General features: G+C 36.9%; 2 protein-coding genes and 1 long non-coding RNA gene across 20 annotated transcripts; all 3 read right to left on the bottom strand.

Annotated features, from left to right (window-relative positions):
* Positions 1 to 365: 365 nt before the first annotated feature.
* On the bottom strand, positions 366 to 8,650 carry LOC100265437 (putative disease resistance RPP13-like protein 1). Of its 13 annotated transcripts, none has more exons than XM_059742113.1 (8): positions 3,895 to 8,650; positions 3,736 to 3,784; positions 3,151 to 3,214; positions 2,721 to 2,776; positions 2,562 to 2,641; positions 1,705 to 1,827; positions 928 to 1,059; positions 366 to 825 (listed from the first exon to the last, which is right to left on the bottom strand). In XM_059742113.1, exon 1 carries the CDS (start codon positions 8,438 to 8,440, stop codon positions 3,968 to 3,970), a length of 4,473 nt encoding a protein of 1,490 aa, XP_059598096.1. In that variant the 5' UTR covers positions 8,441 to 8,650; the 3' UTR covers positions 366 to 825; positions 928 to 1,059; positions 1,705 to 1,827; positions 2,562 to 2,641; positions 2,721 to 2,776; positions 3,151 to 3,214; positions 3,736 to 3,784; positions 3,895 to 3,967. The 13 variants fall into 13 exon arrangements, with proteins under 13 accessions (XP_059598096.1, XP_059598097.1, XP_059598091.1 ...); XM_059742114.1 differs by having other exon boundaries at positions 2,562 to 2,629; XM_059742108.1 differs by having other exon boundaries at positions 2,562 to 2,776.
* Positions 8,651 to 11,354: 2,704 nt separating this feature from the next.
* LOC100248253 (putative disease resistance RPP13-like protein 1) lies at positions 11,355 to 19,385 on the bottom strand. 2 transcript variants are annotated; one of them, XM_019224338.2, is made up of 7 exons: positions 14,932 to 19,385; positions 14,494 to 14,833; positions 14,240 to 14,404; positions 14,087 to 14,150; positions 12,995 to 13,106; positions 12,332 to 12,886; positions 11,355 to 12,053 (listed from the first exon to the last, which is right to left on the bottom strand). In XM_019224338.2, the coding sequence occupies exon 1, from the start codon at positions 19,346 to 19,348 to the stop codon at positions 14,990 to 14,992; it is 4,359 nt and encodes a 1,452-aa protein (XP_019079883.1). In that variant the 5' UTR covers positions 19,349 to 19,385; the 3' UTR covers positions 11,355 to 12,053; positions 12,332 to 12,886; positions 12,995 to 13,106; positions 14,087 to 14,150; positions 14,240 to 14,404; positions 14,494 to 14,833; positions 14,932 to 14,989. The 2 variants fall into 2 exon arrangements, with proteins under 2 accessions (XP_019079883.1, XP_019079884.1); XM_019224339.2 differs by having other exon boundaries at positions 12,999 to 13,106.
* Positions 19,386 to 20,729: 1,344 nt separating this feature from the next.
* Positions 20,730 to 24,118, bottom strand: LOC109123730 (uncharacterized). 5 transcript variants are annotated; one of them, XR_009467460.1, is made up of 4 exons: positions 23,706 to 24,076; positions 21,662 to 21,746; positions 21,430 to 21,540; positions 20,730 to 21,303 (listed from the first exon to the last, which is right to left on the bottom strand). It is a non-coding gene; the product is annotated as an uncharacterized LOC109123730 (long non-coding RNA). The 5 variants fall into 5 exon arrangements; XR_002031517.2 differs by having other exon boundaries at positions 21,430 to 21,746; positions 21,876 to 24,096; XR_002031518.2 differs by having other exon boundaries at positions 21,662 to 24,080.
* Positions 24,119 to 26,856: the final 2,738 nt, after the last annotated feature.

The raw sequence follows: 26,856 nt of genomic DNA, 5'->3' as shown, positions 1-26,856 counted from the left end.
TGCCATTTTTTGAGCTCCGTTTGGACTTGCTCTTGGTGTGCAAACTTCCACAAATCAGAGGAACCCAGCTTGCCAAACAGCACTTGAAAGGAACCAGAAAGAACAACCTCAACAACTTGCATGGTTTCTTAGGAGAAAGAGAGTGGGAATCTAAAGGATGCTGTAAAAAGGCGAAGCAGAAAGAATTAATGGTTTGCTGTGTGTGAAAGCTGAGTAAGCAACTTGAGATGAAGTGAAAGTTAGAGACATGGGACTCCAATGGCTGTCAATGGTGGTTTATCTGGCTACTGAAGTTCATGCATTAGCATAATCAATTTCACTTCCACACCTTGTATTGATTATAAAACCAGAAAGTACCATTCATATTTGGAGGGAAGAATATCTGGACATGCATTTCTTAACGATAAAAGGTACCCTTGTTCGGTCACTTGAGATGAATACAATGAACAACATATTCAGGAACCATGATCTCAACTACCCTACTATGAAAATTTATCAACATTAACCTGTGTAAACAAAACTTGCTTGTGTCTTACATTCAGAATTCAATGAATGATCCTCAATACTCCAGCAATGCCTTGAGTCTGAAATCTTGAAACATCATCGGAAAAGTAACGTTTCACTTGTGGAGTGTGGTTGATATGCGCTTCCCAGAAGTTCTACAGGTGATCTGGTCCTCAAGTTTTTTGAACTTCATTCAAGTCCATCAAAACTTCTATTGATGCTCTCTTCCATTTTCATTGTCAGCAATGATCTTCCTCTGGACTAATGGATCATTTGTTGGCCAATTGAACTGGCAGGATGTAAACCATACATGTGAAAACCCTGTCCATATTTCTTTGTAATTAGCTTTCCACCCATTTGATAGAACTCTAGGATAGGCATATCTTATAACAAACTGTTCAGGAGTTCACAGATGATACATACAGATGAAGCACTCAAAATTTCGGGTTTGAGGAGCTTCCAAAAGCATCAGCTACAAGACAAGATTGAAATCTGAACCTTTCTGAGTTTAGGGGAAAACACAACCTTTGTTTAGCTTTAGCGACAGGGATGTATCTACGGGAAGCAAGCCAGCATTCAGTGATTTACATTTTCATTATCCATGAACAGAAACATATATATAGGCAAAATTCTAATCAGATAAACTTCTGTACACTGTCACTTGCTTCACAAAGTGTAAAAAATTTGGGGGGAAGCATAAAATGGCACCAAACAAGCAGAGCATACCAAAATCATACTCCTCCTCTCACCCAATATAAGCCATAGATTGGGGGCTCCAAGGAATAAAGGTACTTCCACTGAGTTTTAAAAACGCAACAAGTCCATTATACACACAACACTCAAAATAAGACTACTTTAGTAGCAAATAGAAGATCATTTTAAGGCTACAAGAAATGAAAGAATTTCATTTTTTTACCATCATATACCAAGATAGACCCTTTTTTTGATTGCCACAATCCGGGGTATGAACATGTTCCCTTAGAGGTAGTTTTAAGGCATGCCAAGATATTTTAGAATGAACATATTGGCAAACTCAGATAAAAAGGAAAGGAAACAACTTAAGAATGAATCACAAATACGCTCAAACAAAGATGAATGGGGGAATAAAAAAATCCTTAACTCCATCCCAAAGAGCAAGCTGTCACAATCCACTTCCATCACACAATATTTAGTTTAGGATATATTGACGAGTTGACAAACCTTACATAATTTTTTATGCTGTTGCTTGGTGAAATAGGGCAGATTCAAGTCTCCATTCATCATCTTCAGTAAAAAATGCTTAAGTTCAGGTCCATCCATCCTTCACAAGCCCCAGAACGTAACCTGCCATGAGTAATGGCTTTCACTTCTTGGCATAAGCCACATGTAGAGATTGATAAAAAATCTTAGTCTAACATGATCACCATGAAAAGCAGGGTACTGTGTATTTATTACTATGAGTATAGCCTCTGAATCTACTCTAAATCAAATGAAACTAGAAAAAGAAATCATCTGAACCATTGAGTGATTGATCTCCAAATCTACCCCAAATTGGTTCTTTGGCCTTCATCAGCCTATCCAATTTCCAGCATTCATCTGTAAATGTTTGAGATGGTACATTGGGTTCAAGGATTTAAAGAGAAATCCTAATATTAGGGGTCTGCAAAACACTAATTAAAGATCCATAACTTCACATAAAAGAGGATTTGACAATTTTTTCAAATGAAACCATGCAACAACTTGAGTTAAAATCTTCCTAGAAGTAATAGATTGAGGGGAAAAAATAGGTTCTCCAATAATATGCTGGAGAATGAGTCAAAAAGTGTATCAAATTAATAGGGAAAATCACCATTCCCCAGGAATTCTATAACCAGCTTCCAAAAGCATTTTGTGTTACAACAAGGGAATGCTCCTCAGAAGTTGAAGTTCAATTCTGAAGCCAATGGTAACTATTTTGACCCCTGAATCTACTTAAAAATTTAAAATAAAATGAAATGAATACATAAATATTGAAATGCCATCAGAATATGCTTTACAAATAAAAAGGTTTTGAATATGTAAGAATTAGCATAGCTCACTGTATTTCAACGTGCGGATTTCCTTTCTCCTGAGTCCACATGAGATGGTAATTTGTGGGCCAGGACTTCTGCAGCTTTGACTTGAATAAGTATGTTATACAATTCGAGCTAGAAAATTATTTACAAAGACAACAAAGATGTAGAAATAGTGATGATTACATTGACTGTGAAGGAGACCAAAATGAAGAATCGATATTTTAGAGCAAAAGCCAATCCTGAATTATTGTAAAAGGAAATGTAGTTAAAATCAGAGATATTCCTAGAAAATGAAGCATTTCAATCGGAGATATTATTTATTACTGACTTGAAAAGCCTGTAAGTTGAATAAAGATCATGTTGACAAATGAAAAATTATAAAAACATGATCCAATACTGTGATGGAGAAACATGAAATCATAGGTTGATAAATCATAGGTCTATAAAGCCTTAAGAACATGGCCTAAGTTAATAGATGCATATCTATGAATATTTAGGGGAAAAAATGGAGAACTTTATTTAGAGATATGTCAGATAAGAATGCTACTTGAGGACAATGCAATTGAAATGCAAGGAGTCAAAAAAGATCATTAATGAAATAAAGTATACTCACTTTAACTGGCTGACCCTGTGGTTAGAGAATTGGATTCCATTTGCATTATTTTCACCTTCATATCCTACATGCATGAAAAGAAATTCCTTTAAGATGAAAATTTTGAAACGAATTCCGAACAAGGAAAAAATTATCTACAATGACTAGGCATGCTTGATTTTAAAAGAAAGGGAATGGATAGCCTATGCATATTGTGTGGATATGCAATCTAATGACACACATGAGATGAGGCCCCTGATAAAGTTGACTCATACAGATGTGAGAGCCTCCAGTAAGTTTTATCTGCAAATCTTTTGCTTAAGTCGACTCCAGTTTCTGCAATTGGAGTGACTACTAAGAAAGGTCAAGAAACTAAAGGCCCCTTCTAGCAGGTATCTATAAAACATAACAAGCATGAAAGTAGAAAACTTTAGAAAAATGATCATCAAAACCAGGAAAATAAAATAAATCAGTTGAAGTATTTAACAACTAAACAAAAGTGAGACAAATTGTCGAAAACTGAAAAAATCAAAATAATTGAGTTATAAAAAGAAAAAAAAGGTTAGTATTCAAATTCAACAAAATGGCACAATTAAAGAAACTTACAAGTGAAGATGAAATTGCCAAATCTACATATTTATCACATCTCCATAACCTAATAAACAGAATAGAAGGTAACTCTCAATAACAGAGATGAAACCATTAACTTGAGTACAGGAATGCATCACAAAATAAATGTGGGACAATAAAACAAATGACACTTACAACGAATAGTGGCACATAAGGAGAGGATATAGTGGAATGGTCTCTGCATTCATTTTGCTGCAATCTCAACTTTTTATTGCTCAAAGATCAATTGGCCATCTATTTTCACATAGGGGATGTGGGCAATCTTAGGCCAATCTTCCCCTTTCTCTTTTAAGCACCTTTGAATCAGGAGTGGGCAACCATTTATAGATAGTTCTGAAAGCGTGTCAGACAGCCCTTCCGTTGGCAAAAACGACTGGAGATTAGGACATCGGGAGATACATAGACTTTTAAGAGAGGTGAGCCTTTGGAGAGATAGGAAGGCCAAGGAGTCCAGATTCTTGAAGCTTGAAATGCAAAGCTCAACTACAGTAGTAGGAAGAAGGAATGGGTGGTGGTGGTGGTGGTGGTGGTGATAATCAGAAATGATGAGAGTTTTAAGGGAGGTCAATCTGGCAAGGCCCCATTCTGATAAGGGTGTCTTGATATTCTCACAATTAATGATCTCGAGTGTTGCAAGAGAAGTGAGGCTTTGCAATTGATGAGGCTGCAACTCCAGATTCTCACATTTATAGATCCGAAGATCTCTGAGGTTGTAGAAGCAATCTGGTATGGTCTTGATATTCTCACAATCAGTCATCTCAAGTGATGTGAGAGAAGTGAGGCTTTGCAATTGACAAGGCTGCAACTCCAGATTCTCACATTTTCTGATCTGAAGATGTTTGAGGTTGTAGAGGCAATCTGGTATAGTTTTGAGATTGGGATATCCCCAGATGGACAAAACTTCAAGTGCATTATTATTGCGGTGAAACATCTCCTCCAAAATTGGCTGCAGCTGTGCACAATCACAAATCCTTATAGATTTAAGGGTAGAGAGAAATCTGCCTCTAGGGAAGGATGTGAGAGATGGACATTTCGAGATATCCAAGAATTGAAGACCACAATTGGTTGTGTGGTTGGAATGGTGATGCATTATTCCCTCTGGTAAAGACTCTAGCTTTTTACACCCTCCTATCGTGAGATTCTTGAGAGTTGATGGTAGCTTTCCTTTTGGAAAACCAATGAGAGACGAACACCACCTTATATCTATGTGTTCAAGGGCACAAACCTCGATGTCTTCTGGAAGAGACTTCAGATTTTTACAAACGGATACATACAGTTCCTTAAGGGTGGTGGGTAACTGCCCTTTTGGAAAGCAAATGAGAGAAGGACACTCCTCTATTTTCAAGTATTCAAGGGCACACACGCTGCTGCAGCAATTACTGCTATCAGGTAGGCTACTTAGACTCTGACAATTAGAAATAGTAAGACGTCTAAGCATGAGCGGGAAACCCTTGTCTGGAAATGACACCAATTTTGAACAATCCTTGATAATCAACTCTGTAAGAGATGCATAGCTTTGTAATCCATGTGGAAGCTTCTCCAAGTTATCACACTTACATATCTCCAAATATTGAATATTGCAAGGCAGCCCTTGCACTTCCTCCTCTCCCAAGGATACAAGTTGGTTACAACCCGATACTCGAAGACTAGCAAGGTTTCCTAATCCCAACCCATTTTCCCACAAACATTCCAGAGCACCAGAATTGTCAATTTCCAGAAGTTGAAGCCTTGGCAAAGACCGCAAAAACTTTTGCTCGAGTCTAGAAAGCCCTGACATTCCATTAATTCTTAAATAAATACCTGAGGTGATGTCAGTTGCACTTCTACTCCCTCTCTTCACTGATATAAAAGGGTCAAATGCAAAAGAGGACCATAGAGGCATCATTTTTGGGCAATAATAAATATTGAGCTCTTTAAGAGAAGGCAGATGTGTTGGAAGTGGAACCATCGTTTCTGGGCAATTGTTAATTTCAAGTCTTACTAGAGAAGTTAGGTGAGTGGGTAATTTCTTACTCAGTCTTGGACAATCTTTTATCTCCAACTGGAGGAGGCGAGAGAATGACTCTCTTGACCATGACCACTCTTTCCATTCCTTCATATTTTCAAAACATAAAGACTCCAAGCATTGGAAAGGCTTAGCATAAAGAGAAACCTGCCCCTCAAACTCCAGCCCCACTCTTCTCACTCCATCCATTCCTTCGATGAACAACCTCTTTAGGAAGGGTAGTTGCCCAACTGAAGGCAGTGATGTGCACCTTATACAACCATAGAGACTTAACTCCGCCAATTTAGAGTAAGAGGGATCACATATCCAGTTGGGGAATTGCCGACCACCGAAGCCTTCAATATTGAGTTTCTTCAAACTAGTATGAGGTTGTAGAGAGAGGAGGACTTCCATTTTGGTGTCTTCATTTCGCAAATCATCGAACTCTTTACTCCAATGCATAATCAACTCTTCAACATTGAGCTTAGTCCTTAGATTGGCATCTATGGCATCTTGAATATTCACCACATTTTTCAATTGTGAAATACGAATCTTCCCTCGGAGATGTGATAAATGCTTCAACTCCTTTATTCCCAAAAATCCACTTTTGCCCACAATAAAATCAGACAATGTTTGCAGGTTCTTTAATTTGCCTATTTGTTGTGGCATCTCTTGCAATGAACATCCAACAACACTGAGATGTCGAAGATTAATTAAGTTTCCAATGTTGGGAGGTAACCTCGTAAGATGCATACAAAAGGATAACATCAATGTTTGTAAATTATAGAGATTGCCCACTGAGTCAGGCAAAGATCTTATTTTGGTGTAGGACAGATTCAAATAGCGTAGATGTTTCAATTCACAAATAGAATCTGGTAGCTCAAAAATATTGTATTGACTCAGAGAGAGAACTCTTAGTCGTTGAAATTTTGGCACTAGATGATTACACACCAAACTAGTTACATAAGATTTTGTAGACGCCCAATGAATATTTAAAGCAACAAATGTCCGTAAATGCTTTACCTCTTGAAAAGCTTCAAATTTTTTTAGCACATCCCCATCTCTACGAACAAATGATGAATGACGAGTCTCTTTGGAAATTGTGGATTGCCGGTTACACTCCAACTCATCTTCCAAACAAAAACATATTTCTCCAGCAACACCTTGAGCTAGGTCATGAATAAGATCATGCATCACAAAATGTGATTCATGATTACTCGATGATTGAAAGAATGATCTTGACAATAACTCGCAAAAATAGTCATCGCCTAAATCTTCCATTGTATGTCTACCACCTTTTGGTTGTTGAATCAAACCTTCGGCCATCCACAGAAGGACCAAATTTTTGGAGTCGAACTCATAGTCCTTGGGGAACATTGCACAGTAAGCAAAACACCTCTTCAAATGTGAAGGGAGATAGTGATAACTCAATCGCAACGCAGGGAGAATCTCAGGTTCTGTGCCTGACCATCCCCATATTTTACTACTTAATATTTTTTCCCATTCATCTTCCCTTCGTTTAGAGCGTAAAAGGCCACCAAGCGTTGTTGCCGCCAGTGGCAATCCGCCACACTTGTTGACAATTTTCCTACCAATAGACACCAGGTTTGGATGTTCATCGATATTTCTATGTTCAAACGCATGCTTCTCAAACACTGACCAGCAGGCATCTTCTGATAAAGTTTTTAGTTCATAAACATTCTTCTCAGCTCCCATCATCAATGCAACTCCTTTATTGCGTGTTGTGACCATGACTTTGCTTCCTTTTGCCCCTACACTAAAAGGGGCGCGCAAGCTGTTCCAATTACCAGAATCTTCGTTCCACACATCGTCTAGAATGAGTAAAAACTTTTTCCCTGTCAATGCGTCTGCTAATTTCTTTTGAACTTGTTGGAAGTCCAACGAGCCACTTGCATCAGAACTTTCCACCGAATTGAGAATTGCTTTTGTTATATTCTCCACATCGAACACATCAGATACACAAACCCACGCTTTTAGATCAAAATTTTTGGCCATTTCATCATTGTAAACCAGCCGTGCAAGCGTTGTCTTGCCCAGCCAGCCCATGCCAACAATGGAAATGACGCCAACATTGGTTTCATTGGGCTCAACCTTGTGCAGCAAATCAAGAAGCACTTTTTTATCTTCATCCCTGCCATAAACCCCAGGTTCGTATGCTATAGGTGTAGTGGGTGGTGGCCTTTGCCAAGCAGAAGTAGCTCCTCCTGCCGCCTTTTCCAGTCCAAGTCCAGCTTTTCTAGCTGAAATATGTTGTAATCTGCTGGTGATCTCTCTAATCTTGGACCCCAACTTAACATCACGCACAACATGAGTTGGACTGAAACTAGTAGAGAAGGTAGGAATGAACTTGCGTTTCTTGCTTGTGCTGGCTTCATCAGCTTCAGCCCCCATCAGCTTTGTCCTCATCAATTCGTAAGCAAACTCGTCCAAGATGTCATCCATATCATACGCCAAAACCCTCAGATCGAACAGCCATGATTTGACAGCCTCCTGTGTGATCTGCTTCTCCTCCGCGTCGTTGACCTCTTGCCGGATGCTCTGCAACTCCTTCTCCCATTTCTCGAGCTCGGTGTGGACATCCTCCTGCCGTGCGAACTTAATCAGATCAGAGGAACCCAACTTGTCAAACAACGAGCCAAAGGCAGCGGAAAGAAGAGCCTCTCCAACAACTTCCATGGTGTTCAGCAAAGGCAAACAAAGAGCTGAGAGTAGAGAAGGGAAGATGGAAACAAGTGAAAGTGGTTGTGTGGTGCGAAGACTTCAGCAATCAGAGAGTCAAAGGGGTCAACGCGTAGGATTCCAATGGCCGTCATGGCCACGGCTGAAGAAAAAGCAGAGCATGGCATCCATGACAGCCTTTCACAATTATTGCAGCTCCGCACTAAGGTGCCGTTTGGATGGTTTTAAACATAAATATGTATTTTAAAAAAAAATTTATAAATATTAAACACATTTAACTTTTATTTTAAAATTTTGTTTTAAAGTATTTAAAATAAAAAGCTAAATAACCCTTTTAATATATTTTCTATTTAAAAAAAATTGGAGTAACAAACTTTTCAGATTTTAAATTTTTGAAGAGTATTATAATTTTTATGGAGAAAATTTGTTAATCAAGAAATAATTAATTCTTGAAATGACCCTCTTATATATTAATAACACAAATTAACAACTTTTTTTACCCTAAGAACTTATTTAAGATTAATAAAAAAAGAAAATTTTAAAATTAAAAATACAATTAAAGTTAAAAATATAAAATTAAAATATTAACATTCACTTAATCAAAACACTTTGATAGAAAATATAAATATCAAGAGTTGAAAATCTAATAAAAGTAAATCTTTTCGTTTTTAATTTTTAAGGTGTGTTTGTATTTAATTTTTATGCATTTTAGTTTTAAATGTATTTTTAATTTTTAAAATTTCTTATTTTATTATTCATATCAACTAACAAAATTTTTATTCAATTTTATTAAATAAAATGAGAAGATGAGAGAATTTATATAATACATGATATAAAATCGTTATTAACTAAAAAATTGTAAAGATTTTATTTATCACTTGAGTATCCTAGAAATCTTTTTTATAATAATTTGTATCTTATATTATATAATAAAAATTTTATAATATATTTATTTGTAAAACACTTTTATTAAATTAAAATAATAACTAATTTTGGATAATTTTATCTAATATCATCAAGTAAAAGGGTATTTCAAGAAATAACTATTTGAGTTATGAAAAAATGTACATATTTTAAAATATTTTTAAATTAATGAAAATAAAACTGGTTTATAAAAGTTGAAATTGTTTTTTCTATATTTTTCAAATTAAGAAATCAAAACCCATTTTCTCTCAAATTTCATCTCTTATTAAGAATGTGTTTCACATCAAAGTGTTTTTAATACTTGAATGATGAAAATTTTGAAGTGTTATAAATGCTAAAATAACATTTACTTGAATGACTATCAAAGGCATTCTAAATACATACATATAACTAATCTATAAAATTGCTTTTCAATAAAGCTAAGAATTATTATTTTTGGAAGCATCAATTTTGTTGTTTTACACCTGTACGACTATCATACTACTCTTAAGTGCTAACATCACCTCCATGGCTCCAACACTACCATCTGCGCCACTTCCACAATGCTCGCATCGATTCTTAATTTGTATTTATACAATTCAACTTGGAATACCAGAATATCGGCCACGCCAACACAAAGTTATAGAGCACAAGATTCTCAAAACCAGACGCTGGTTGTTGCAGGGCGGTCAGTATTATGATATTTGGGTCTCCAACAAGAGTTCTAAGGACTTGACGATAGAAAATTCCTCGCTACTAAAAAAACAAAATGAATTTCCGATTAAAAGTAAATGATTAGTTGACAATAAAAGGTAGCTTTGTGATAAATAAAATGAACAACAAATCCAATGATATAGGCAAAACTTGCTTGTGTTTTACTTTAAGAATTCAATGAATGACCCTCAATACTCCAGCAATGTCTCAAGTCAACATCATCAGACAAATAATATTTCACCTGTTTTGAGTGTGGTTTGATATGCCCTTTTCTCAGGTTCTACAGGTAATCTGGTCCTCAAAGTTTTTGAACTTCAAATTTTCTATAAATTCTCTCTTCCATATTCATTCTCAGCAACCACCTTCCACTGGACTATTGGATCACTACTTGTCTGATAGAACAGCAGGTTGTAACCCATATACATATGAAAGCCCTGTTTTTATACTTCTTCATGATTGGCATTCCACCCATCTGATAGAACTCTAGGATAGGCATACAATATACAATGACCTGTTTGGGAATTGGGATTTCACCGGGGACATATATAGATGAAGCACTCCAGCTTTTGGGTTGTGACTAGCTTCCAAAACCATGATCCACAAGACAACTGAAATGTGAACCTTTTTAACCATCAAGTAAGAATCCTAGATGCTACTGAGAAATGATTGACACTAAAATGTACATGCATAGGACAGATATTACTTCTTGACATTATGCGGTATTACATTGTGATCCTTCCAAATTTACCAGAAAACATGTATCTGTGTGCAGCAAGCCAGCACTCAGTGATTTACATTACTTCAACCGTGAACTGAATATATATATATATATATGACAAGACACAAAAGATTAGATTAAACAAAAGAGGAAGGAGACATTCTAATCAGATAAATTTCTTTACACTGTCAGTTTCAGCTTCAAAAAAGTGTAAAAAACAGAGGGAAGCATAAAATGGCTCCAAGCAGGCAGAACATTTTGAAATCATTACCCCTCCTCTCATCCACTATAAACCTCATCTTTAAGAAAACTTAGGGTTTGATTGAGGGATCCATGGAATGAAGGTCCTTCATCTTTGTTCTAAAAACTGAAACAAGCCCATTTTACTCACAATGTTCAAAATGAGGCAACTTTAGTTGCAAATACAAGATTATTTTAGGGATATAAGATCTGACATGGTTTCATTTAAAAAAATTTTTACAATCATATGCCAAGATGACCTAGTTTTTTTAATCATCCACAACCCAGGGTATGAACATGTTCCCTAGAAGGGTCTAACATATTGGTAAACTCAGGTAAAAGGGGAAGAGAATCATTCAAGAATGAATCACAAATACACTCAAACAAATATGAATGAGGGAATTAAAAAAAATCCTCAACTCCAATCCAGCACATCAGTTTTGTTGGCAGAAAAAAAGAACAAGTAGTAATCTACTTTCATCACAAAATATTTCGTTTAGGAAGGTAGACCAACACCACAGATTTTTTATGCCATTGCTTGAAAAATGTTACCTTCTCAGGTTGTCAAAAATGGAAGTAGATTCCAGTCTTGATTCATCATCTTCAGTCAAAAATGCTCAAGTTCAGGTCTATCCATCCTTCACAGAAACCCCAAAAAGGAACCTGCCCTGATTAATGACTTTTACTTCTCAGCATAAGCCACCCGTAGAAGTCAATGAAAAAATCTTAGTCTAACATGGTTGCTATGGAAAGCAGGGTACCATTTATTTATTTATTTCTGTAAATGCTCAGCTTCCTGAAGGCTAGCAACAGTGACTGAAGGAGGGAATGTTCCTGGATTATGTTTTGTTTCACTAAAGGATCACTTAAGCTTTAGGTCAGAAGAATTTGCTACCATAAGGATACCTCTTAATCTACCCTAAATTGGAAGAAACTAGAAAAAGAAATCATCTGAACCTTTCAGTGATTGATCTCCAAACCAACACCGAAGTGGTTCCTTGGCCTTCATCACCCTATCATATTTCCAGCATATATCTGTAAAGAAAAAGAAATGTTTAGGATATTGGTACACTGGGTTCAAGGATTTAAAGAGAAAATCATGTATGCCAACATAAACCACCATATTCCTAATATTAGGGGTCTGCAGAACACTAAAGATCCATAATTTCACATAGAAAAGGATTTGAAATTTTTTTCAAATGAAATTGCACAATACTTTTAGTTAAAATCTTTCTAAAAACAAAATATTGAGGAAAAAGAAAAAAGATAAAGGTTCTCCAATGATATGCAAGAGATCAAGTCTGAAAGTGTACCAAATTGACAGGAGAAATCACCGTTCACCAGGAATGCTACAACCAGCTTCCCAAATGCTACAACAAGGAAATGCTTCTGACCCCTGCATCAGAAGCCAGGTCAGGTTACTAGCGCTTCAATGGATTTTGTGAGAGATCAAGGACAACCAGTTTAGACAGCACTAAGAGCTCCAATGGGATTTGGCCGGAGAATCTGGAAGACAAGTGGTTTAGACTTCTTAGACTCAAAAGCTGGACAACTCCAGATAGGATCTTAAAGTAACTGAAATCATTATCAGAGAGATCAAGCCTGTGAAGATGCACAAGGTGGAAGAGGGCGCTCCTGGAGTTGGTAGAACCATAGAGGCAGGTGCTGCCAAGGTTAAGGCCGATCACATGGCCAGTGTCCCTGTCACACTCTACAACATCCCATGAGCAGCAATCACTACCTTCACATTCACATTTCCAAGCTGCAACTTTTGGAGAAGCAGAAGGATCATCAGAAGCATGCTGATCAATCAGAAAGCTCTGCTTGAACTGAAGCAAGACAGAGCTCAGCTTATTATCACATAATGGCTGCATAGAAGAGGAAGAGTTGGTCACCATCAGATGAAAACACGAGAGTGAAATCAGTGAGTGCATCAGCACGAAGAGATACAAAGATGAGACGTAATCTCGAATTACCTACTGTAGAATTCTTGGATAAGAAAGAACTTGTGAGTGGTGAGGTTTCATAGCCAGAATTCATCTTTTGCATGGAGTTGGCTTAATTTGATTCAAGCTCTCCCTCCCACGTCTTCCACAAATCGAAGAACATGCCAAGAAAAGGACAAAGAATTAGATGCATCTTAACAACCATGAAGTTTCTATTGATAGTAAAGAACTATTTATGCTTTCATTATTCTGCAATGAAGTACCCCTCTTTCAACACCAAACACCATTGTAGAGTTTTAAGTGCCAAACGTCAAGACACATGCAAAAGAATTTTTACCCCTGAATCTACTTGAAATAAAATGAAATGCAAAGATAGTTATTACGGAAGTCATAAAATCTTCCTCATGTATATGTAATGAGAAAAAGGAAATGCCATCAGAACATATGATACAAATGAAGGGGGATTTAGTTATGTAAGAATGATCATAGCTCATTGAATCCCAAGTTGCATATTTTCTTTCTTTGGAATCCACATAAGATTGTAAATTGTGATCCAGCAAGATTTCTGCAACTTTGATTTATTTAAGTGTGGTTTACAATTCAACCAGAAAATTATCTACAGATTTAACAAAGACGTACAAATTTGATGCTTACATTAACTGAGGAGAAGACCAAGAAGAAGAAAAATTATTTTTGAGAAAAGGCCAATCCTGAATTATTGTAAGAAGGAATGTAATTAACAAGAAAAACAAGTTACAAAGAGAAATATCCAATTCCAAATAAAGATGCAGTGCAATCAAGAGGACAAAGAAAAAAGTGATATCTAAGCATTTGTATTCTTTGTCACTCACTTGAAAAACCTGTAAGTTGAACAAAGATCATATTGATAAATGGAAAATTATAAAGACATGGAAGAATCCCGTGATGGAAAAATGTGAAATCATAGGTTTAAAAGCATTAAGAACACGGCCTATGTTGATAAATGTACATCTATGAATACGTAAGAAAAAAAAAAGGCAGAACTTTATATAGAGATGTATGGGAAAAGAAAGCTTCTTGAGGACAATGCAATTGAAATGCACAAAGTAAAAAAAGATCATGAATGAAATAGAGTATACTCACTTTAACTGGCTGACCCTGTGATTAGAGAATTGGATTCCATTTGCATTATTTTCTCCTTCACACCCTACATGCACGAAATGGAATTCCTTTAAAATGAACATTTTGAAAATAATTCTTAAGAAGAAAAAAGTTACGTATAATGAATGGGCATACTTGATTCCAATAGAAAGGGAATTGATAGCCTATGCGTGTTGCATAGATATGCAATCCAACGACAGGCATGTCATGAGGCTCCAGATAAAGTTCTGACTCAAACAACTACAAAAGCTTTCAAGTAAGTTTTATCTGCAATTTTTTTGCAAACATTGACTCCAGTTTCTGCAACAAAAAATCATAATGTGATTAAGGGTGATGGATCACTCATATCTATGATAGGGTGATTAAGGCAGAGCATATAGTCTTGTTACCATTAGTGTCTTCATGAATTGGTCCCTTATCTGGAGCATATAGATTTGTAGAACTTCACATGTGTATCTGCTTAAGCAAACTTCACATGTGCATCTTCTTAAGCAAGGTGTCCAGCTTACATTTTTGGATAGCAGAGTAGAGCAGGGGATCCCAAGCCCTCCAATTGTAAATACAGATTAAATCTGTTCTTCTTCTTCTTCTTCTTCTTCTTCTTCTTCTTCTTCTGTCAATGAGATACTGATTTTTTAGCCTTCATTACCATCAAGCATGAGACTTTATAGCATGGATGGCAAACCAGTGATTGGTGAAGGAGAGTTTTTTCCGTTGGATGAGTTTCAACTGTGCAAGACATGTGAGACAATTCAATTAAACAAATAAATTTGGAACAATAATTAAACAAATGACACAATGAATTATGGCAGATTGAAGAAAAATACCAAGCACACATATATATAGTGGTGGTCTCTGCATTCATTTTGCTGCCATCTCAACTTCTTATTGCTCAAGTATCAATTTGTCATCTATTTTCACACAGGGGATGTGGGCAATCTTTGGCCAATCTTCCCCTTTCTCTTTTGAGCACCTTTGAATTAGGAGTGGGCAGTCTCTTATATACAGTTCTGAAAGCATGTCAGGCAGCCCTTCCCTTGGCATAAAAGACTGGAGCTTAGGACATCGGAAGACATCTAGCTTTCTAAGAGAGGTGAGCGTTTGGAGAGACAGGAAGGCCAAGGATTCCAGATTCTGGAAACGTGAAATGCAAAGCTCAACTAGAGTAGTAGGAAGAAGAAACAAGTGGTGGTGGTGATTAGAAAAGGAGGTGGCTTCTGGAAATATGCCACCAATGGTAAGAGTTCTAAGAGAGGTCAATCTGGCAAGGCCCCATTCTGATAAGGGCACTTTGATATTCTCACAATTAGTGATCTGAAGTGATGCAAGAGAAGTGAGGTTTCGCAATAGATGAGGCTGCAAGTCCAGATTCTCACATTTTTCAATCCGAAGATCTTTGAGATTGTAGAGGCAATCTGGTATGGTTTTGAGATTAGGGTGTCTCGAGATGGACAACTTTTCAAGTTCATTATTATTACAGTGAAACATCTCCTCCGAAATTGGCTGCAACTGTGCACAATTATCGATCGTAATAGATTTAAGGGTAGAGGGAAACTTGCCAGTAGGAAAGGATGCGAGAGATGAACATTGTGAGATATCCAAGATTTGAAGACCACAATTGGCTGTGTTGTTGGAATGGTGATGCATTATTCCCTCTGGTAGAGACTCTAGCTTTTCACACCCCCGTATATAAAGCTTCTTGAGAGTGGGGGGTAGCTTACCTTTTGGAAAACCAATGAGAGATGGACACCTCTCTATAATTAACTGTTCAAGGGCACACACATGGATGTCTTCTGGAAGAGACACTAGATTTTCACAATTGGATATGAATAGTCGCCTAAGGGTGGTGGGTAACCGCCCTTTTGGGAAGCAAATAAGAGATGGACACTCCTCTATCTCCAAGTATTCAAGGTGACACACGTTGTTGCTGCTGTTTCTCATCATCATCCTATCAGGTAGACTACTTAGACTTTCACAATTACAAATAGAAAGACCTCTAAGCATGAGCGGGAAACCCTTCTCTGGAAATGACACCAGTTTTGGGCAATCCTCAATGATCAACTCTGCAAGAGATGTATAGATTTGTAATCCACGTGGAAGCTTCTCCAACTTATCACACTTAGATATTTCCAAACGCTGAAGATTGTAAGGCAGCCCTTGCTCTTCCTCCTCTCCCAAGGATACAAGTTGGTTACAACCCAATATTCGAAGAAGAGAGAGGTTCCCTAATCCCAACCCATCCAGCCACAAACATTGCAACTGACCAGAATTGTCAATTTCTAGAAGTTCAAGCCTCGGCAGGGACTGCATAAACTCCGGCTGAAGTCTGGAAAGTCCTGATATTCCACTAACTTCCAAATAAATATGTGAGGTGATGTCAATTGCGCTTCTACTCGCTCCCCTCTGTGGCATAATGAGAAATTCATGGTTGTCAAATTGTGGTGTCATTTCTGGGCAATAATAAATATTGAGCTCTTCAAGAGAAGGCAAGTCTGTTGGAAGTGGAACCATCATTTCTGGGCAATTCTCAATATTGAGCTTTACTAGAGAAGTTAGGTGTGTGGGTAATTTCTTAATCAATCTTGGACAATTTTTTATCTCCAACTGACGGAGGCGAGAAAATGACTTTGTTGACCAACACCACTCTTCCCATCCCTTCATATCCTCAAACCACAAAGACTCTAAGCATTGGAAAGGCGTAGCATGAAGAGAAACTTGACCCTCAAACTCCAGTCCCACACTTTTCACTCCATCCATTTTTTTGATGACTAACTTCTTGAGGAGGGGTAGTTGCCCAACGGAAGGTAGTGATATGCATCTTATACAACCAATAAGACTTAACGCAACCAATTTAGTGTAAGAGGGATCACACATCCAGTTTGGGAATTTTCGACCACCATAATATTCAATCCTGAGTTCCTTCAGATTGGTATGAGGTTGTAGAGAGAGGAGGACTTCCATTTCAGTGTCTTCATTATGTGAATCAACCAATTCTTTACTCCAAATCATACTCAAGTTTTCAACATTGAGCTTAGTGTTTAGATTGGCATCTCTAGCATCTTGAACATCCACAACATTTTCCAATTTTGAAATGCATATCTTCCCCCGCAGATTTGACAAATCCTTCAACTCCTTTATTCCCAAAAATCCTCGTTTGGCCACAATAAAATCTGACAAGGTTTGCAATTTCTTTAATTTGCCTATTTGCTGTGGCATCTCTTGCAATGAACATCCAACAACATCGAGATGTCTAAGGCTAATTAAATTTCCAATGTTGGAAGGCAACCTTGTAAGATGCTTGCAATTGGATAGTATCAATGTTTGTAAATTATAGAGATTGGTCACTGAATCTGGCAATAATTTGATTTGGGTGAAAGACAAATTCAAATAACGTAGATGTTTTAATCCACCAATAGAATCTGGTAGCTCAAATATCACATATTCACTCAAAGAGAGGACTCTTAACTGTTGAAATTTTGGCACCAAATGATCACACACCAAACTAGTTACAAAAGATTCTGTAAACGTACCATGAATTGGTAAAGCCACAAATGTTCGTAAATGTTCTAACTCTTGAAAGGCTTCAAATTTCTTTAACACATCGAATTTTCCACGAATGAATGATAAATGACGAGTCTCTTTGGAAATTGTGGATTGTCGATTACTTTCCAAGTTATCTTCCAAACAAAAGCATATTTCACCAGAAGCAACTCGAGCTAGATCACAGATAAGATCATGCATCACAAAACGGAATTCATCGATACCTGATGATTGAAAAAATGACCTTGACAATAATTCACAAAAATTGTCGTCTCCTAGATCTTCCATTGTGCGGTTGTCAGCGATTGGTTGCTGAATTAAACCTTCAGCCATCCACAGGAGGACCAAAGTTTTTGAGTCAAACTCATAGTCGTTGCGGAACATGGCACAGTATGCAAAACACCTCTTCAAATATGACGGGAGATAGTGATAGCTCAACCGCAACGCAGGAAGAATCTCACATTCCGTGCTTGAAAAATCCCAAATTTTGCTATTCGATACTCTTTCCCATTCTTCTTCCCTCTGTTTAGAGCGTAAGAGACCACCAAGGGCTTTTGCTGCTAGGGGCAATCCCCCACACTTGCCAACAATTTTCCTCCCAATGGACACCAAGTTTGGATGATCTTCCATATTTATATGTTCAAATGCGTGCTTCTCAAACACAGACCAACAAGCGTCTTCTGACAAGGGGTTTAGTTCATGAAGATTCTCGGCAGCTCCCATCATCAAAGCAACATTTTTATTGCGTGTTGTAACTATGACTTTGCTTCCTTTTGCCCCTACACTCAAAGGGGCACGCAATCGATCCCAATTATCAGAATCTTCGTTCCACACATCGTCTAGAATGAGTAAAAACTTTTTCCCTGTCAACTCGTCTGTCAATTTCTTTTGAACTTGTTGGAAGTCCAACGAGCCGCTTGCATCAGAACTTTCCACCGAATTGAGAATTGCTTTTGTTATATTCTCCACATCAAACACGTCAGACACACAAACCCACGCTTTTAGGTCAAAATTTTTGGCCATTTCATCGTTGTAAACCAGTCGTGCAAGTGTTGTCTTGCCCAGACCGCCCATGCCAACAATGGAAATGACGCCAACACTGTTTTCCTTGGGCCCAACCTTGCGCAGCAAATCAAGAATCGCTTTTTTATCTTCATCCCTGCCATAAACGCCAGGTTCGTATGCTATAGGTGTAGTGGGTGGTGGCCTTTGCCAAGCGGAAGTAGCTCCTCCTGCCGCCTTTTCCAGGCCAAGTCCAGCTTTTCTAGCTGAAATGTCTTGCAATCTGCTTGTGATCCCTCTAATCTTAGACCCCATCTTGACATTACGCACAACATGAGTTGGACTGAAACTAGTGCAGCACGTAGGAATGAACTTGCGTACCATGCTTGTGCTGGCTTCATCAACTTCCGCCCCCATCAGCTTTCTTCTCATCAATTCGTAAGCAAACTCGTCCAAGACATCCTCCATATCATACGCCAAAACCCTCAGATCAAACAGCCATAATTTGACAGCCTCATCTGTGATCTGCTTCTCCTCCGCGTCGTTGAGCTCTTGCCGGATGCTCTGCAACTCCTTCTCCCATTTCTTGAGTTCGGTGTGGACATCCTCCTGCCGGGCGAACTTAATAAGATCAGAGGAAGCCAACTTGTCAAACAGCAAGCCGAGGGCAGTGGAAAGAAGAGCCTCTCCAACAACTTCCATGGTGTTCTGGAAGGGCAAATCAAATCGTGTAGGCTTCAGCAATCAAACAGGGAGTTTTGGGGCAAAAAATAACCCTTTTATAAAATGAAATGTCACTTATAACCCCCACCTACCCCTTCATTGCCACGGAGCCATGTCATAAAAGTTTTTATTTTTTATTTTTTAATTTAAGTTGAAACCTTAATCGAAAACTTTATTTTTAAATTAAATCGAAATTTACAATGAGAGTTCATTTTTAAGCTAAGCCTCGATTGTGTTTTAATTAATTCTTATTTTTCTTTAAATTTTAATTAAAAATATTAAATTACAGATTATTATTGAAATTAAAAAAATATATTTTAATAATAAAAAATTATATATTTAAATTTAAAAATTTTATATTATTTTATAAATTGATAAATATAATAATAAATAAATATTATATATAAATAAAATATAAAATTATATAATTTATTAATTTAAGTTATTTAATTTCTAGAATTAAAAAAACCCTCTTTTTTTTTCTATAAAAGGAACCTATACTTTTTTCTATTAAAGGTAGGATTCCAATTGCGGTCATGGCCCACGACTGAAGAAAAAGCAGAGCAACCCTATTTTTTTCCATAAACGGTAGGATTTTGCCGTCATGGGCCCTGAGGAAAAAGCAGAGCATGGCAGCCGTGGCAGCCTTTCACAATTATCGGAGCTCCGCACTAAGGTGCCGTTTTGATGGTTTTAAACATAAATATTTTTTAAAAGTATTTAAAATAAAAGGCTACGTAACCCTTTTAGTATATTTTCTATTTTAAAAAAATTATAAATATCTATATAAAAGTAGAAACACCTTATAAAAAACATATACATAAATTTCTCTTATATTTTTTTAAATTACTTTAAAAAAATATTAAAATATGAAAAAAGAAAAAGAAAAAAATATGCATTAAATTTTTAAACAGTTTTTAAGGCAATTAATTTTTTAATTTAATTTTCTAAAAATTCTTGTATATATTATATAAAAACTTTTATTCTTTTTAATTTAAAATAAAAAAAATAAGAGATGCATCTAAACAACTCTAAATTATTCCTATATTTTTTTTTAGTTTTATATCAAAATTTTAAAATAAATCTAAAAACAAATTTAAGCGCAACCAAACAATATGAGATTTTCTTTCAAATCCTTCTTTTTAACTTAAAAGAGTTATACTCAAGCTTGCCTTTTTCCCTTAAGTTGATTGGGGTCTAATAAAAGGAATGTAAATTAAATTCGTCCACTTTTTTTTGAAATTTTTTTTGAAAAATAAGTCTTTTTCATAAATGAGCTTTATATTTATATTTATATTTTATTTTATTTTATTATTATTATTATTATTATTATTATTATTATTATGCTGGTCCAACGATATGCAAGAGAACAAGTCTGAAAGTGTACCAAGTTGACAGAGCAAAACACCATTCACCAGGAATGCTACAACCAGCTTCCCAAAAGCATTTTGTATTACAAGGAGGAAATGCTTCTCACCCCTGAATCTGAAGCAAGGTCAGGTTACTGGTGCTTCAATGGATTTTGTGAGAGATCAAGGACAATCAGTTTGGACAGTGCAAAGAAATCCAATGGGATTTGGCCGGAGAATCCAGGAGAGGTGTCATTTAGACTTCTTAAGACTCAAAAGCTGGACAACTCCTGATGGGATCATAGAGTAATTGAAATCATTATTAGAGAGATCATGCCCTTGAAGATGCACAAGGTGGAAGAAGGCGCTGCTGAAGTTGATAGAACCATAGGGACAGCTGCTGCCAAGGTTAAGGCGGATCACATGGCCAGTGTCCTTGTCACACTCTTAAGACATCCCATGAGCAGCAGTCACTACCATCTCCTTCAGATTTCCAAGCTGCAACTTTCGGATAAGCAGAAGGATCATCAGAAGCATGCTGACCAATCAGAAAGCTCTGCTTGAACTCAAGCAAGACAGAGAGGTCTGATTATTATCACATAATGGCGTGTAGAAGAGGAAGAGTTGGTCACCATCAGATGAAAACACGAGTGAAATCAGTGAGTGCACCAGCATGAAGAAATAGAAAGATGAGACATAATCTCGAATTACCTGCTGTAGAATTCTTGGATAAGAAAGAACTTGCGAGTGGTGAGGTTTCTTAGCAAGAATTCGTCTTTTGCAAGGAGTTGGCTTAATTTGATTCAAGCTCTCCTCCCACATCTTCCACAAATTGAACAACATGTCAAGAAAAGGACAAGGAATTAGATGGATCTTAACAACCATGAAGCCTTTTTTGATGGTAAAGAACTATTTACACTTTCATTATTCTGCAATGAAGTACCCCTTTTTCAACACCAAACACCATTGTAGAGTTTTAAGCGCCAAATGTCAAGACAAATGCAAAAGAATTTTCACCCCTGAATCTCCTTGAAATAAAAAGAAATGCAAACATAGTTATTGAAAACTTATAATGGAAGTCAAAAAATCTTCCTCATGTATATGTAATGAGAAAAAGGAAGACATATATAACAAAGAGATAGAAATTTGATGCTTACATTAACTGAAGAGGAGACTAAGAAGAAGAACAATTATTTTTGAGAAAAGGTCAATCCTGAATTATTGTAAGAAGGAATGCAATTAAAAATGTAACGAAAAATAAGTTACAAACAGAAGAATCCAATTCCAAATAGAGAAGCATGGCAATCAAGAGGACAAAGAAAAAAGTGATATCTAACCATTTGTAGTCTTTATTACTCACTTGAAAAACCTTTGAGTTGAACAAAGATGATGATTAATGGAAAATTATAAAGATATGGTCCAATCCTGTGATGGGAAAATGTGAAATCATAGGTTTAAAAGCATTAAGAACATGGCCTAAGTTGATAAATGCATATCTATGAACACGTAAGGAAAAAAAATGCGGAACTTTATATAGAGATATATGAGAAAAGAATGCTTCTTGAGGACAACGCAATTGAAATGCATAAAGTCAAAAAAGATATGAATGAAATAGAGTATACTCAATTTGATTGGCTGAACCTCTGGTTAGAGAATTGGATTCCATTTGCATTATTTTCTCCTTCACATCCAATGTGCACAAAAAGGAATTGTGGCACACTGAAGAAAAAATACCAAGCATATATATATATATATATATATATATATATATATATATATAGTGGAATGGTCTCTGCGTACATTTTGCTGCAATCTCAACTCCTTATTGCTAAAGGATCAATCTGTCATCTATTTTCACATAGGGGATGTGGGCAATCTTGGGCCAATCTTCCCGTTTCTCTTTTGAGCACCTTTGAATTAGGAGTGGTCAATATGTTATAAATAGTTCTGAAAGCATGTTAAACAGCCCTGGAGATTAGGACAACTGGAGATGCATAGCCTTTTAAGAGAGGTGAGCCTTTGGAGAGACAGGAAAGCCAAGGATTACAGATTCTTGAAGCTTGAAATGAAAAGCTCAGCTAGAGTAGTAGGAAGAAGCAATGAGTGGTGGTGGTGATAATCAGAAATGGTGAGAGTTTTAAGAGAGGTCGACCTGGCAAGGCCCCATTCTGATAAGGGCATCTTGATATTCTCACAATTAGTGATCTTGAGTGAAGTAAGATAAGTGAGGCCTTGCAATTGATGAGGCTGCAGCTCCAGATTCTCACATTTTCCGATCTGAAGATCTTTGAGGTTGTAGAGGCAATCTGGTATGATTCTGAGATTGGGATACCCCAAGATGTTCAAATCTTCAAGAGCATTATTATTGTGGTGAAACATCTCCTCTGAAATTCGCTGCAGCTGTGCACAATCACCAACCCTAATAGATTTAAGGGACAGACAAATCTGCCTCTAGGGAAGGATGCGATAGATGAACATTGCAAGATATGCTAGATTTGAAGACCACAATTGGTTGTGTTGTTGGAATGGTGATGCACTGGTAGAGAGACTACTGCTTGAGTCCCTACTGCTTTGCCCAACTCATTAAAGGGATTTGTAGTCTATTGCCGCATTGTAGAGTATAGCAGTGGCGTATTACAAAGTGGTGGATATGGGGTATTAAAGGAAGCATGTTACGTTGAAATTGAACCTTGAACTATTGATGATTTTGTAAAATATTTTTGCAGGGAAAAGACATGGCAATGAACTGCATAAAATCAATGAGAAGTTTCATCATCACAGGGGAGGCAGTCAGGGTGCTGGGCTGCAGGACATTTGCTGCTGGGGGTGGTAAAGAAAAGAAGGGCTCTAAAGCGGGTGAGACCAGAGATGCTCCAAAGGCATCAACTCTCAGCAAAGCAGACAATTTCTTTTCCAAGGAAAAATCAATTAAGACACCAACCATCAAAAACACTCTGTAAATCACTGGGAATGTCAACAAATAATACCATTAGCCAACTCCACTTGGATTAGATTTTAACAGGAACAGCACCCTATGCCCTCTCCACCACCACCACCGCCTCGCCGGAAACGCTGGAAGATTGAAGTCAGCACCACCACTGCCGCCTATGTTCACCAATGTTAGTTGCCATCCAACTCCCAAACCGCAATTGAAGAACTTCCCTTGAGGTCTATAAAAAAGGGAAGCTTGCTCCCATTCATAGCATCTCTCTCAGCTATGTGGGAGCAGTGGTAGCCTGGCAGGAAGCAAGAGAGAAGAAGGCGGCTTGGGACAGGCAGCGTTTGGGAAGGGTCTGAAGCTAAGGGTAGTTGGTGTGCTGTTGATGGTAAATAAATAAACCAGGGTTCATTGGGCTTGTTGGGCTTAGTGTTATGGGCCTAATCTGTGTTGTACTATAGGCTGTTAGTTTTGGGCCTTCTGTATTTCATATCAAATATTTGTAAGTTGTAACCACATCTATAATAATTTTGTGTGAGATATTTTTGAAGCTAAATATGTAATAGTTTGTTGATGAATTACAGAGAAAGGATGTCGCAGATCTCTGCAATTGGTTCTTCTTCTGTATAAAAATTCTATAATTTAAAAATATATAAACATATTTTTCAATATAAATAAACTATTTTTCTTAATATTTTTTTTCTTTTTTCTTGGCACCATTTTAGAACTGCAAGGATTTTCCGCAAGGATTCTCTTGATAAAGTTTGACTCTATGTCCTTAAGACGAATTTGTCCCGTTTAGGTGCTTATGGTTTATTGACAATAGTCTCCAAGAATATAACAATCACTTTCTTATGATAATAACACTTCAAATCACAAGAAACAATGAATCATTTGGTTATTTTACTCTCTTAAATACCAAATATTTGGTAGAAAGAGAAATAACTAGACTTGAAGCTAAGGACTTGAATGACAAGAAAGGAGAAAAAGTAGAGAGAATGGATGAATGAATGAATAAGAAATGTCATGGGTCCCTTTTATAAATATGTTGGTGACTTATTAGAAGAGATGTGTCTTTAAAATACTAGACATATCATTTAAAGGATTGTGTCTTAAAGACACCAAACACATCATTTGGAAGAGGTTGTGTCTTTTAAATACAAGACACATCCTTCAAAACAAGTTGTGTCTAATCCTAATTTTCATTCACCTTGATAAAACAAAGACTATGAATAATTAAGGAAAATACCCAAAAGGGGGGGTGAATTAGGTTTTTCAAAATCTTTTTCCACGCAATAATATATGCACAAAATAAATAAAGGAAAGAGATAAAGTTAGAGAATTTAAACTTGGGTTTATAGTCGTTCGGCACTCCCTTGCCTACGTCCACTCTCCTCAATCTCCTAACCAAGTGAGAGTTCCACTAACTTGAAGCTTCAATCAAGCTTTCAATCTTCTTACACTTGGATTCCGGCTCCAATGGGCTCTTACACAATCTCTTCAAGATTTGAACCACTTGAAGGCTTTCACACTCAGTTTACACAAAGATGAAACTCTCAACCTAGCTTAAGAATGACTCAAGTACAAGAGAAAGCTAGGATGATTTACAAGAGTGCACTAAGAGTATGCAAGTGATGGTTTGATGCACTAAAAAAGAAATGAGAGCTTTTTGATCGAGAACAGGTAGGTAGGCTTTGAATGCAATTGTTCTCTTATCAATAAATGAAGAGGAGCTCTCAATTTATAGGTTTCTAAGCTCAGGAGTCAAAAACAACAAAAGGAAACCTCGTCCGGTCGAGCTAGGGGTCGATCGGTTCACTAGCCGTTGGAGCATTTAATGCATGACAGGTTATCGTTGCCTCAACTGGACCTCGATCGGTCCTCGACCGGACCTCGACCGGACCTCGACCGGACCTCGACCGGTAAAGGAATCACTTCGACCGGGAAGAGATGGCTATTGGGAGAGAGAGAAGGTTTTTAACCTTCCTCGACCGGTCCTCGACTGGACGACCTCAGCCGGTTGACCGGTTCCTCAACCGATTGACTGGTTGGCCTTAGCCTCGATTGGTTGAGCCTTTTTGGCCCCGAAAAACCTATTTTTTTATTCCTTTCTTTTCTAACACTTAGGCAAGGTCTATAGGTGAGTTAATATGTCAATTTTGAATCAATTTGCCTAAGGTATATTTGATAAAACTCGGGTTTTAAAGAAAATCAACTTTTAAATAATAAACCGAGTTTTCTAATATGCATGAAAAGGTATGAACATCCTAAGTGCACTCATGCTATCATCTTACATTCATTTCCTATGATCTCAAGTCTTCCAAGCGTCTCGATCTTGTATCCATTTGGTCCTTTGATGAATTTTCGAGTTTATACCTGAGATTCTTAAACATTAAACCAATTAGTTACTTAACCATGGTTTGTTATCATCAAAACCCGATTAGGAGAACCCTTGGACTAACACACCTATATAAATTCCAACACTCCCCCACATGAATGGAAATTGTCTTAAAAAATGAAAATGACAAGCTAATCATTCAAGAGAGTACAACTTGGAAAGTAATTGTGTCAGGATAGGTAGCTTGTGACTTTGAACCTTCCTTAGTGAAATATTATCGAATTTACGAGCTAATCAATGAACATGATGTCTTGAATTGTTTAACCGTTGGTGTAAATCAAGACAATATTATCCACACAATTCCCTTCCGAATCACCATTGATTCTCATGGTTGTGTTCATTTTGGTCCTACAAAGATCTTGGTTTCATGAGTGCTATAGAGAATTTCATCCTTAAAAAATATCATGGGAACGACTCCCTTCCACACTCACATAAGTAATTCTTATTAAGAGCGTCTTGTCATACCCCACTTGTTTTCCAAGTTATAAGACTCATTAAAGGCAAAGCTTAACCTTGTTCACGGGCATAAAACACTATTTCATAATAGGAATAGATAAGAGAGATTATCTTTTTAATATTTCTCTTAGTCATTCATAACTTAGTTGTCCCTTTGAGCCTAGATCTTGGGATCTCTAGTCAACTAGGTTGGGTTACCATTATGAAGACTTTTTGGTTATAGACTTTAATTTCATTCCACTTGATAAGTAGTTAACTTGATCTTTGGCAAACCTTTAGTAAGCGGATTCGCAAGGTTATCCTTTGATTTGATATAATCAATGGAAATCACTCCATTTGAAAATAA

The sequence above is a fragment of the Vitis vinifera genome, chromosome 13 (assembly GCF_030704535.1).
Source record: "Vitis vinifera cultivar Pinot Noir 40024 chromosome 13, ASM3070453v1".
Lineage (NCBI taxonomy): Eukaryota > Viridiplantae > Streptophyta > Magnoliopsida > Vitales > Vitaceae > Vitis > Vitis vinifera.
Note: the sequence above shows the minus strand (reverse complement) of the source record. Positions and strands in the feature narration are given on the sequence as shown.

What these genes read in the sequence shown, in the direction of transcription:
- LOC100265437 (XM_059742108.1), bottom strand. Translation starts at nt 8,440, where the DNA reads ATGGAAGTTGTTGGAGAGGCTCTTCTTTCCGCTGCCTTTGGCTCGTTG.
- LOC100248253 (XM_019224338.2), bottom strand. Translation starts at nt 19,348, where the DNA reads ATGGAAGTTGTTGGAGAGGCTCTTCTTTCCACTGCCCTCGGCTTGCTG.